Source organism: Pongo abelii, chromosome 8, assembly GCF_028885655.2.
Source record: "Pongo abelii isolate AG06213 chromosome 8, NHGRI_mPonAbe1-v2.0_pri, whole genome shotgun sequence".
Lineage (NCBI taxonomy): Eukaryota > Metazoa > Chordata > Mammalia > Primates > Hominidae > Pongo > Pongo abelii.
In genome coordinates, this window is record NC_071993.2 from 13,879,118 (window position 1) to 13,892,656 (window position 13,539).

General features: G+C 47.6%; 1 protein-coding gene across 18 annotated transcripts in view; it reads right to left on the bottom strand.

Moving 5' to 3' along the window:
* The window catches only part of FRMD4A (FERM domain containing 4A), a 696,296-nt gene that overhangs the window by 101,973 nt on the left and 580,784 nt on the right, over window positions 1-13,539 (bottom strand). For all 18 annotated transcript variants that reach the window (XM_024254325.3, XM_063727246.1, XM_063727245.1 and 15 more), the window contains 4 exons: window positions 10,630-10,713; window positions 3,407-3,472; window positions 3,089-3,146; window positions 684-770 (listed from right to left, as the gene is read on the bottom strand). In XM_024254325.3, the coding sequence (XP_024110093.2) occupies window positions 684-770; window positions 3,089-3,146; window positions 3,407-3,472; window positions 10,630-10,713 (295 nt within the window). The remainder of the gene's footprint in view (window positions 1-683; window positions 771-3,088; window positions 3,147-3,406; window positions 3,473-10,629; window positions 10,714-13,539) is intronic.

A 13,539-nucleotide genomic window follows, 5' to 3' on the forward strand; every position in this document is an offset into this window, starting at 1 on the left:
GCTCACTGCAACCTCCGCCTCCCGGGCTCAAGCGATTCTCATGCCTCAGCCTCCCAAGTAGCTGGGATTACAGGCATGCACCATCATGCCCAGCTAATTTTTGTATTTTTAGTAGAGACAGGGTTCTACCATGTTGGCCAGGCTGGTATCGAACTCCTGGCCTTAAGTGATCCACCCGCCTCGGGCTCCCAAAGTGCTGGGATTATAGGCGTGAGCCAGCGTGCCCAGCCTTTCAGCTCTTTTTGACCTGCAATCTCTTCTTTCAGCTCTCCCACCTCCCCTGATCCTGTCCCAGAAATCTTTGGGAGAACTCAGACTGGTTTCAGCATTCAAGAGAAATGTTACATCATTTTTCCAAAGAATACAGCCCCGCCTGAAATTAAGGAACACGATAGTCCCTCAAAAGTCTCTTTGCCTATGTGCTCTGGGGAGAACTGAGCCAGTCATCTCACCTTAAGTAATTATAACAGCTTAGGTTTCCTTAGAGACAGGGAGAAAAAAATGAAAAAATATTTACCCGGGGAACTCAGATGGGATTGCTGTGGAGTAATTTGTATACACTAAAATTAGCAGGGGATTGGTGAGCCTTTAGGCTGCACGGCATTAGCATTTTAAAAGTGACTTCTATGCCTGTTCCTCTCTGGATCTGAGAGGAGTTAAACCCACGCAGGAGACCACCTTACCTTTCTTGGCTTCACTTTATCATGGTAGTCATACTGGAAGATCCCTTTGTAGCTCAGGCCCAGCCACCATGGTATGCCCTGCTTGTCCTAGGATATCAAAAAAAGTTCGGGGTGAATATGGGGCTGGAGGAAGTAAACACGCGCAAAGTGGAGATTTCCTGGCTTGGGGGCAGATGAGGGAAAGTGCCATTTCCTTGGAATGGATGGAGCCCACCTGTCTACTTTGTTCCTTAACAGATGTGTCCATCATTGAAGGATACTCTGTTATGTGAAGAGGGTGACATGAGGAGTGCCGGGGGCTGGAGGCCTGGCTCTGCTCTTAATCAGCTGCACAGCTGAGGTCCTTTCCCTTTATAAATAAGGAATGAATGCCCTGCTTGCGCTCTCTCTCTCTCTCTCTCTCTCTCTCTCTCTCTCTCTCTCTCTTTCTCTCTCTTTCTCTCTTCCTTCTAAGAACTTAGGCATTCCATGCTGGGACGCCGACTCACCACAACTGAAAATCTGTGAGATGTCACACCTAATAAAAGGACCTTCTGGGCAGAGAAACTGTCATCGATGGTCAGAGCAAGAGGAGCCGTGGAGACTATGGAAAGTGACTCCTCTCATTTTAACAACAAATCACAGCAAAGAATTGGCCCAGCTTTACCCAGGACCTTCCCCAGCTCTGGGGAGCACAGGCCAGAAGGTGTCACCCTGAGGTCCTGCTCACCCAAGATGACAGCTGGGTGCCAGGCAGGGTTTTAGGACTCATGCTGTTAGACAGGGTAGCACAATGGAAGCTGAAACAGTCTCAGGACTGAATTAGAAATACCAAGTCCGTGTTTCTTCTTTTGTTTTTTGAGATGGAGTCTCACTCTGTCACCCAGGCTGGAGTGCAGTGGCACAATCCTGGCTCACTGCAACCTCTGCCTCCCAGGTTCAAGGAATTTGCCCACCTCAGCCTCCCGAGTAGCTGGGATTACAGGCACGTGCCACCATGTCCGGCTAATTTTTGTATTTTTAGTAGAGACAGGATTTCACCATGTTGGCCAGGCTGGTCTCAAATGCCTGACCTCAGGTGATCCACCCGTCTCGGCCTCCCAAAGTGCTGGGATTACACTCATGAGCCACTGCGCCTGCCCCAGCTGTTTATTAACAGAGACTTCTTGTCACCTGAGTGTAAGTTGCAATTCCATATTCAAATAGGATGATTCTGAGTTAGAGTCCCCAGAAGCTAGGATTTTATAGTAAGCCTATCAAGCAGCTTTTCCCTAGCTATGCCCTAATTGCCAAGTTTCTAAATAACCTAATACACCCCCACAGTGGGTGTCTGGAAAACTTGAAACTGGCATCATGGTTTTGAAATATTTGTGGGGCGTGAGTTATTTCAAGATGAGCAAAAAGATAAAAGGCAAAGGAGATAAATTTTGAAATTTCTTTTCAAGCTTCTGGCTATATGATTTCTTAAAACTTTAAAGGTGGGATAAAATCCTTGTATTAAACCCCTGCCTCTGGGAAGCAGCTGAGCGCACTGCAACGATTTCAGAGAACAGAACAAGAGGAAACCCAATGCCACTGCAACAGCAGATTGACCAGAGAAGGGCTGTCATCACACCATAAAACAGGGCATCAGTGAGATCACAAGGCCACCGGACAGGGAGCCTGATGCAGCTGGGCCAGGCTTCCTGGATTCGTGCTCTTTTCCAAATCAGTAGCAGAGCCATTGCTTATGCTTTGAGGTTCTAAGTGCCGAACACCCATACTCCTTTGGCACTTTGAAAATCACAAGCCCTGCTTCTGATCTTTACCAAACTGAAACAAAGAGCAGAGTTTTGAAGTTTTCTCGGAAGGCAGAAAGCATATATATCAGAGGCAGCCTTTCTGTTAAGTTCTACGGCTGACAAAGAAATGGACCACAGGTTGAAGCAAGTTGAAAGACTGGATGAAGTTTCCTGTATTTGAAATTGTCTCCCCACAGCAGGCAATCTTCCTGACCAAGTCCTCCACGACCTCCATTCCCACCAGGAATTATAAAGAAAAAAATAATGAGGGCTAGGCATGGTGGCTCACGCCTGTAATCCCAGCACTTTGGGAGGCCGAGGCAGGCAGATCACCTGAGGTCAAGAGTTCGAGACCACCCTGGCCACCACGGCGAAACCTCATCTCTACTAAAAATACAAAAATTAGCTGGGTGTGGTGGCACGCACCTGTTATCCCAGCTACTAGGGAGGCTGAGGTAGGAGAATCGCTTGAACCCGGGAGGTGGAGGTTGCAGTGAGCCAAGATTGCACCCTGCATGCCAGCCTGGGAGACAGAGCAAGACTCTATCTCAAAAGAAAAAGAAAAAGAAGAAAACATATAATGAGAAATTTTGATTTGTTTGCTTAGGGGAGGTTTGGCAACCTTCACCAAATGAGTTCACTCACCTTCACTGCATAATAGTGAACCCCGTAGGTTGGGAGAGACTCTACGATGCTCATGTAGCTGGAACGACAACACGAAGATACACAAACACACACACAATGCGCAAAAGGCTAGTTATTCAGCAGATCTGGTATCATATATATATTTGTGTATGTGTATGTGATAAAGTTCTCGGAGTGATTATTTACTTGAAAATTAAATGGAAACATACACCCCCCACTCCCAGATATGTCTTTGGAGAGGAACTGAACAATCCTGACATATGATATATTAACACACACAAACACTGTCCCCACGTGAGCTGGGAAGGGGCCACTTACTTCACGATTGCTTGACCTCTTGTCTGACCGTTCAGTTTCTTGTAGTGCTCAATGACTCTGTCTTCACTGCAATTAGAAGAAAAGAATGCTGTTATCGGAGTCCCTAGGACAACAGCCAAGCTTCCTGCCAGTAAGATATTTCTTAGCCCCATCTCATAAGAAGCTCCAAGGCACCAACAGCTCCTGGAAAAATGATTTGTCCTGTAGTGGCATTTCCAAACTCAGTCTGAGTGCTATCCATTTGGATGTGGATTTACTTTAAAAATAGTCTGTTTTCCCCTCAAAGGACTTGCATTCTCTTTGTCTTGGAATTTTTTTTTTTTTTTTTTTTTTGAGATGGAGTCTTGCTCTGTCACCCAGGCTACAGTGCAATGGTGCGATCTTGGTTCGCTGCAACCTCCACCTCCCGAGTTCAAGTGATTCTCGTGCCTCAGCCTCCCGAGTAGCTGGGACTACAGGTGCATGCCACCACACCTGACTGATTTTTGTATTTTTAGTAGAGACAGGGTTTCATCATGTTGGCCAGGCTGGTCTCAAACTCCTAACCTCAAGGGATCCGCCCACCTTGGCCTCCCAAAGTGCTGGGATTACAGGCGTGAGCCACCATGGCTGGCTTATCTTGGATTTCTAATCAAGAAATATAAGACTGGAGCCCAGGCTGGGTGCAGTGGCTCACCCCTGTAATCCCAGTGTTTAGGGAGGCTGAGATGGGGGGATTGCTTGAGCCCAGGAGTTTGAGACCAGCCTAAGCAACACAGTGAGACCTTGTCTCTACATAAAAATACAAAAATTAGCCAGGCATGGTGGGGTATGCCTGCAGTCCCAGCTACTTGGGAGGCTGAGGTGGGAGGATTGCTTGAGCCCAGGAGGTCAAGGCTGCAGTGAGCTAGGATTGCACCACTGCATTCCAGCCTGGATGACAGAGTGAGGCCGTGGCTCAAAAACAAAAAACAAAAGAACAAAAAGACTGGAGCCCAGGTTTTGGGATCAGCTCCTTGGAAGAAATGGTACTGTGAGAACAAGAGGAAGCAGACAGCAGAGATGACACGTGGATGCCCGGGCTGAACTCCCTGGGGCCCTTCTTATCCTCATCTTCCCAGTCCTGTCCACACAGGGCCTCATGCGGGGATGGCAGGCATTGACCTTAACCAAGTGCCCACAGCCTATCTGCTCTGAATGAGTAGTCAGGGATGGAAGGCTTTCCAGGAGGACGGAACGTTCTGGAATTTGGGCTTGGTTAATATGAACCATGAAGCAACAAAAGCCCCATAGGAACGCCTGGAGAACAACAGCAAACCAGCTACCAGAATTAGACAGACGCTCCCTCCTTTTTCGAAATCTTAGGTTTTTTTTGTTTTTGTTTTTGAGATGCAGTCTCCCTTGTCACCCAGGCTGGAGTGCTGTGGCGTGATCTTGGCTCACCACAACCTCTGCCTCCCAGTTTAAAGCAATTCTTGTGCCTCAGCCTCCTGAGTAGCTGGGATTATAGGTGTGTGTCACCACACCTAGCTAATTTTTGTTTTTTAGTAAAGATGGGGTTTTGCATGTTGGCCAGGTTGGTCTCAAACTCTGGGCCTCAGGTCATCTGCCCACCCCTGCCTCCTAAAGTGCTGGGATTACAGGCATGAGCCACAGCGCCCAGCTGAAATCCTAGTTCTAATATAACAAGAGGTTAGCTGGCTCCTTGGCGGCAGTGGCAAGCCTGCCTCCTGAGAAGTGACTCTGGTGCCCATGAGGTAGGAGATATGGCCGCTCCCGCCCCTGCCTTCGGATGGGCAGAGCCAACCTCGGGAATCCCAGGGAAGCAGGTGCAGGCAGACAGCCCTAACCCCACCTGCTGAGGTGTGGAGTCGACACCTCGGTCTCCTGGTCTGGCCCCAGAGCCTTGGAACCTCAGTTCTCACTCTCGGGTCTTACTCCTCTTCACCCTCCCTGTCCTCTGTCAAAGCTCCGTGAGGGGAGGTGATTCTAGGGGTCTACCCTCGAGATCTCAATAGAGGATCTTTATTATCTATTATTTTCGAGACAAGGTTTTGCTCTCTCGCCCAGGCTGGAGTGCAGTGGCATGATCCTGACTCACTGCAATCTCCATCTCCCAAGTTCAATCAATTCTCCTGCCTCAGTCTCCCGAGTAGCTGGGATTATAGGTGTGCACCACCACGCCTGGCTAATTTTTGTATTTTTAGTAGAGATGAGGTTTCACCACATTGGCCAGGCTGGTCTTAAACTCCTGACCTCAAATGATCTGCCCACCTCAGCCTCCCGAAGTGCTGGGATTACAGGTGTGAGTCACTATACCCGGCCCTATTATTTATTATCCATCAGCCCAGGATCTACCTAAAGCCTTCTTTACCCATCTTTTTCTGTTTTCATTTTTAGCAAGGCCAGCGTTTGGGGTAACAGGTTCTACACATCCATCACCTAGTCCTTGGGGGTAATTGATTTCTCTTTCAATGACTACCTTAACCTCCAACTAGTATCTTTTAATTTTAATATTCTGGAATTTGATGCATAGAGGACAGCGAGAGGTCTTGATAAAGAAGGGTCTTTATAAATACCCAGAATGAGGACCAGCCAGCTACAGGGGGCCTTGCCTCAGTTGGAGAGTCACTTCCGTGGGGTCTGGATATCCTCTATTCAGAAAGGGGCAGACCCAGCCATCTCTCTCCTTGGCTCTCACATGCCGAGGAAGTTCTATGTCAAGTGTGACAAAGTCATCTCCTGAAGACGATTCTCGAAAAGCATGCTCCCCAAGGGCAGGCCCAGCCTCACTAATCCTGCAGAACTGCGTCAGGAGGTTCGGCGGCTCCACTTCCTTCCATCCCACTCACTAAATCAACAGCTGCCTTGTCGTGTTTCCTACCACGTGATCTGGGATTTTGTGAGGTCGACTCCTAGATCCAGGGTCAAGCAACTCAGTGTAGATAGCGGCCTTTTTCCTTTGCAGCACTAGGGAGAGAGGCTCCCTGGGGTGAGTTCAGGAGGTGCACGTCAACATAGCACTGTAGCCACGAAAACACAGAAGGCTCAGGAGAAACACCAGTGAAAGAAAGTCAAAACCACTGTCAGAAAGCCGCGCCGCTGTTTAACCACGACATGTCCTGACCACAGGGTTCTGGGTGGCTGACAGCTGCAGAAATCTTTGCCACTCCCCGTTTGCCCTGTAACTCCTGCTCTCTGAGGCCATCTGTGAAGCCACAATGGTTGCCTTCTCCATCCTCAGCTTTTCCTGCTCGTTTTGCCGCCTTAAACATGGTGGGCTTATCCTGGGATAACAGGCTCAATCCTGACCGAGAACCTATTCTGCTCCCAGCCTGTCCCCACCTCTGCTCTGGAACTTTCCAGAGGGCTGAAGTGCTCTGAGCTTTGCAGACAATTTTCCCATACCCTAGATTTGTAGCAGGGACTCAAGGGGATAACTAGCAGAAATCCAGGAAGCAGAGTAAGCACTGTCTGGAGGACACAGGGTTACATGGAGGAAAAAGGCAAATGATCAAAGCTGCCTGTGCCCAGGTCGCTGGCTGGGTCATGTTGTTAAGTCAAATGACCTCTCTGCAGACAAGGGGGTACAGGAAATGCATGGGTGATGGAAGGGGAAACAGGGATGGTGACATGATATGGTTCCCCATCTCGGAGCAGCTGCTGGCCTGCTGTGCTCAGTGGTTTCGGGGTAAAAAAAGATGTCTCTGCATACCTTATTGAGGCGGTAGGGGCGGTCAGGTGGTCCAGCATTTACAAACTAGGCCTGTGGGGCAGAATCCAGGTCAGGGTCCCGACCCCTCCTTGTTCTGTGGCCCTGGGCACATCATTCTAACTTTCTGCCTCAGTTGCCTCCTCAACAGGGAAATCGCATGGTGTGAAAAGTCCTTGCTTGTTAAATGCATGGGGAGAATTAGCAGAAAGGCTTCTTGCACCATGACTCAGCATTATTATGCTGCTTTCACTGCTTTTTAATGACATGATGTGACTATGTATTTCCTCTCTTAATTACCGTCTGAAGTAGGTTGTGGTACGTCATCCCATTTTGCAGAGGAGAAATTGATGAAAGCTACCTGGCTAGTCACTGCAGAGGCTTAGCTGGGATGCTAAGACCCACTGCCTTGGTCACCAGGCTGCGGCCTGCAGGTTGCCCATCCAATGTGCGAACTCCAGCGGGGGCAGGAGAGCCCCCGAAGAATGGTGAGTACAGCTCCTTAGCTCAGCAATGATCAGGCGAATTTGACACTCTGGGTAACTGTGATGAGAGGGGTAAAAATGTCTCCCCCACCAGTGAGGGGTCCTGGTTAACCTTGCTGAGTGGTGAATCTGAGGCCCAGAGGGAAAAGCAGTGAACAAGCTGTGTGCACCTGCTTTCTCTTCATTCTGTAACTGCAGGAAGCAGGAACAGCACTTATCCTTCTCCTTGCGGCTTTGCTTTTTAAAAATCTATCTATATATAGGGGTATGAAAATACAGTTAGATAGAAGGAATATGTTCTAGCATTTGATAGAACAGTAGGGAAATTATAGTTAACAATAATTTGTTGCATATGCCAAAGTAGCCAGAAGTGAAGATTTGTAATGTTCCCAACACAAAGAAAAGATAAATGTTCGAGGTGATGGATATCCGTTACCCTGATTTGACCACCGCACATTATGTACAGATATCAGAGTATATATACATGAAAAATATGTACAACTATTATGTATCAATAAGAATCAAAGTCCATATAAATAAGGTTGAAATATTAGAGCCAACATCAAGTAGCCAACCACAGTGAAATGAGGTGAAAGGGCCTGTTGTGGTTGTGGTTGTTGTTTTTCAGTAGGGTATCGTCATGAGGGTCCCTGTCATTGACTTTTATACATCATCTGGGCTGTGATGCTGACTGTGATACACGTGACTCCCCTGTCCTGCCACCCTCTCAGGGCATTTAACATTGGCTTGGGCACTTATGGGTCTGAAGGAGGCTCAGGGAAAGTGCTGGCTTGGTCATGATGGTATGGGATGTTCTGCCAAGCCAGCTATAGGTGAAGATGTTCACATGCAGAAGAGACAGAGAGAGTGTGTGTGAAGGACGAGGTGCCTCTGGGTTAGTAATCATGTGTGAGTACAGAGCAGATAATGGAGATGGTGAAGGAAAAATCCAGAGACACAGGGAGGAGAGAAGAAATTCAAAACTCTCAGATGAGCATAGCAGTGTTCTAAGGTTTGGAAAGGAATGAATGAAGGGATGACTGAGAGACCCACAACAGGACAGGTCTCAGAGGCAAAGAGATTCCTCCCTGGTCCTCTCTAGTTACCTTCTCACAACCCCAGGGCCTTGACCATTGGATTTTTGGAAGTGAACAGCCAGGAGGCTAGAGAGGGATGAGGCCCAGTGGCACAAGGAATTAGGGAGGTGGGTAATAGGGTCCATGAACAAGGAAATGGGACCATCATTTCTGGGGGTTCGGATTGCAAGTCTCGACATTTGGAAGCTGATGCATGCAAAATCCCTGCAAGTTAACAGATTTTGCTCTTTGGGGGCAGGTTATAATTAGAGAAAGCCATTATTTATTTACATCTATGTTTCCAAAAGAGGAGTGGCAATAAAACAGCTCAGAGAGATGAAATTAGGGACGCCAGACACGGAAGGGAGCTCGCAGCCTCGGGCCTCGGGGCCAGCTCCCTAGTGATGTGGTCTCTCAGAGAGATGTGATTTATGAGCCAGAGTTGTTTGTTTGTTTTTTTGTTTGTTTGTTTGTTTTGAGATGGAGTCTCGCTCTGTCACCAGGCTGGAGTGCAGTGGCACAATCTGTTCCCTGCAACCTCCGACTCCCGAGTTCAAGTGATTCTCCTGCCTCAGCCTCTCGAGCAGCTGGGACACCAGGCGCGCAACACCACGTCCAGCTAATTTTTTTTTGTATTTTTAGTAGAGACGGGGTTTCATCGTGTTGGCCAGGATGGTCTCGATCTCCTGACCTTGTGATCTGCCCGCCTTGGCCTCCCAAAGTGCTGGGATTATGAGCCAGAGTTTAATGCTGCTAATGAGCCCTGCATCAAGACATGCCCTACCCCAGCCACATGAATCAATGAACAACTAGGTCACTGTCTGGATAAGCGTCCAGACAAGATGAAATGCTCACAATCCATACAGTTCAGACATTGTCATCCAAAGCACTTACACAAGTCACGTGTTGTAGTTTATTAGAATCAACTCGGTCTGTGCTTTTTGTTTTGCTTTTAAATAAAAGGAGTTGCAATGATTTCTGTTAGGGGATCAGAAGGAACATCAGAGAAGAGGTATTACAGTTATCAAAGGTCAGTGGCCAGGGCTTAGGAACCCAGTAGGATTTCAAAACATTATCCAGGAATGCAAGCCCTGCCCAACTGTGGCCCAAACCACAACCTGGGAGCCTTTCAAATGCTTGAATCATTCGGAATCAGTCATTTAGGGCTCGACAGATAAGCTACGGCATAATGTTACATAGTAGCTAAATCAGGAGATATGAAACATCAAGGGAAAATAAAAGAATCAATCTCTCTCTTTTGAAAGAAGAAAACCCTGTGGTTCTCCCACGTCTCAAAACCTCACACATGCTGTCATCAAATGACAGGTGTTCCAAAATGAAACTCTAGCAGCACATGAAATCTCTCGAAGGCAGCGAAGCTTCCAAAGTGAAATTTTAGAAGGTATTCTTTTTGAAAATAAAAAAAAAAAGAAGAAGAAACAAAAAAGGAGAAGTCTCAGGCACAATGCTTCACTTAAGTAAATGCAGAAAACGGGCCTGGAGTGGTAGCTCGAGCCTGTAATCCCAGCACTTCGGGAGGCCGAGGCAGGCGGATCACCTGAGTGAGGTCAGGAGTTTGAGACCAGCCTGGCCAACATGGTGAAACCCCGTCTCTACTAAAAATACAAAAATTAGCCAGGTGTGGTGGTGCGTGCCTGTAATCCCAGCTATTCAGGAGGCTGAGGCAGGAGAATCGCTTGAGGCAGAGGTTGCAATGAGCTGAGATCATGCCACTGCACTCCAGCCTGGGTGACAGAGTGAGATCCATCTCAAAAAAAAAAAAAAAATTAATTAACTTAAAAAAAATAAATAAATGCAGAAAATGGTTTCATGAAGACACAGGGTACTTAATACAGCTGCAAGTCCAGGCTGGCACGTGGGAGCTGGTGGAGGGAGGGTATATTCAGTTGTCCTGTGTCCCCTCGCACCCTGAGAGGGACTCGCTCCTGGGGAAGACTCCAGGGGTCTTACCAGTAGGCCAGGGAAGGGTGCTCCTTCAGGGCTTGGGTGGGAAGGGCTGGCAGCTTCTTCAAGTCACTCCTCACAACTTCATTGCTGAAAGAGAGAATGCCCAGAAACGCACTCACCCTCTGAGAAAATAATCGCACTCTCTGATACCACTTGGGCAGCTGCCTTGTCTGAGAGACCCCACATCTGCTTCCCTGTTAATAAAAAGCAGTGGGAGGAAGGGGCGCTCTCTTTTTATTTCCTTAATACAGATGTAAACGAAGGCAGAACATACCAAGCCCAGTAACCGCCTCCTTTCACCATGCAGAAAGCAGGGCAAAACACCTTCAGATGGCCAGGGGTGTCTTCCCAAACCCTGCTCTCACAGAGGGGCACAGAGTGAACGCCCCTGAGCAGCCCTCAGCAGGAATTTGGGGAGAAGAAGGGTCCCCAGGGGTCCCCCAGGGCAGGATCTTAGGAGAAGCTCCCCAGAACCCCACCGTTAGGCTCACAGAGCTCCGAGAATGGGCAATGGTGCCGCTGTCCCCATAAGAGCGTTTGCGCTGCTAATACACAAAGCTAGTTTTCATGGCTTACGTTGACCACATGCTGGAAACTGTTTTCTGAAATATGACAAATAAATACTGATGGAGTCTCCTTTATCTGAAATGCTTAGGAGCAAAAGTGTTTCAGATTCCAGATTTTTTTCAGATGTTTGACTGTTTGCATTTATATACTTACTGGTTGAGCCCCACAAAACCTGAGCATCTGAAATCCAAAGTGCTCAAATGAGCATTTCCTTTGAGCGTCATGTCGGCACTCAAAAAGTTCCTGAGTTTGGAGCATGTTGGATTTCGGATTTTCAGATTAGGGAGACTCAACCTGTAATTTTTGCTTTTCAGGAGGCTCAGAAACTACTTAGAAAGTGTGAACTGCATTGCCTGGGCCAGGCTGAGCATCCCATATCCCCAAATCCCAAATCAGAAATGTGCCAGAATCTAAAACTTTTTGAGTGCCAACATGACGCTCAAAGGAAATGCTTATTGGAGCACTTTGGATGTTGGATTTTCAGATTTCAGGATGCTCAACCAGTTGGTATATAACACAAATATTCCAAAGCCTGAAAGAAATCTGAAACACTTCTGCTCCCAAGCATTTGGGATGAGGGAGACTCAACCTGTACCATTAGGCAGTTTTACGCATCTGGTCCTGAAACCAGAAATTCTTTTCCCTGTAGACTCACACATGCTTAGGTTTGGAAGATGCTTTAAACTCCCCTAGCTTAACCAGCCTTCTTCAGGTGCCTGACTCCTCCTTAAACACTCAGCAGGTCTGCATCCCCTCTGGGCTGGACCATCTGTGGCGTCTGCACCCACCTACTACCTCCAGAGCAACAAACGGCAGCCACTTTGGGACAGTTTTGATACTGAAAGAGCATTTCCCTATCCTGGTCCACCAAAGAGCCTTGGAAGCCTTAGCCAGGGTTGCAAAGGCACAAGTAGGAGAGTTCTGCCTTCGATTCGCAGTTCTGACTTGGGCTATGTTAGCAGCTTCAAGGTTGCTTACACTAACCAAGGCAAATACTGGCCACCAGGACACTGGGCAGTGCCATCTAAAAAGGAATGAAACAGGTATAACTGTTTCATTTTTAGCAATGTTTTTCATTGCTAAAAAGCAGTGAAACAAGGTATAACTCTGAAGGAGGGAAGGAATACTGTAGCCACAGAGGGGAGTTCCTGAGGTGCTTGGATGGTGGACACTCCAGCACCCATGCTGCTAACTGGAGGATGCATTGTTCCCTGTGTCCTCAGCAAGAAATACAGCCAAGGACAATGTAATGATCAGCATCACCATTGGATGCCCAGTGCCACTGGGCAAAACCACACCAATATACCAATACATTACATCTGTGTGTGTGGTGATAAAGAAACACACGGAGGTTTGGTGACATTAGAGTGCTCCCAGAAAAAGCATTTTTCTGTTGCCCTAAGAAAGAATGAGGCCAGGCATGGTGGCTCATGCCTATAATCCCACCACTTGGGGAGGACGAAGTGGGAGGATCACTTCAGTCCAGGAGCTCAAGATCAGCTTGGGGAACATAGTGGGACCCTGTCTCTACAAAAAAATATAAAAATTAGTCATGCACAGTGATGCATGCCTGTAGTCCTAGTTACCCAGGATGAGGTTGCAGTAAGCTGTGATTGCAACACCACACTCCAGCCTGGGTGACAGAGGGAGACCCTATCAAGAAAGAAAAGAAAAGAAAAGGGAAAGAGAAAGAAAGAGAGAGACAGAAAGAGAGAGACAGAAGGAGAGAAGGAGAGAGAGAAAGAGAAGGAAAGGGAAGGAAGGAAGAAAGAAAGGGAGAAAGAAAGAGAAAGAGAGAAAGACAATGACCATGGCTAGTGGTGTTGGTGAATCCTGGCTTCATATGACCAACTAGAGGGAAAAGCTCACAGTGTAACTGTTTGAATCAATCCATCCAAGTACTTGAACTGTTAGAATCTAAATGGTAAGGCCAGGATAGATCAACTGATAATCAATAAGCTGAAGGTGTTTATGAAGCCCCTGCCATTATATGGAAAGAACTGTAGAGGATATAAAAAATGATGAGATATGGTCCTTAACTAGAAGGTGCCCACGATTTAGCTGGGAAGGCGAGAGGAGCACCTACAAAGCTCACTGACCACAGGGATGATGTGTGATCATGTCAATCCAAACAGCAGACACAAAAGCTCAGAGGAAATAATGGCCCCCTTGGGCTCTGATGTAAGACTGGCTTTGGGGGAGGCCGTGCATGAAGAAAAAGCTAAGAATATCACTCTTCTCCTGAGTGGAACACGGACAGACATGGAAGCCACATGAACTGAAGAAATCCATCAGAGTAAGTGGAATGTCAGGGGCAATACGCTGAAAAGGGCAGGTCAGGCAGAG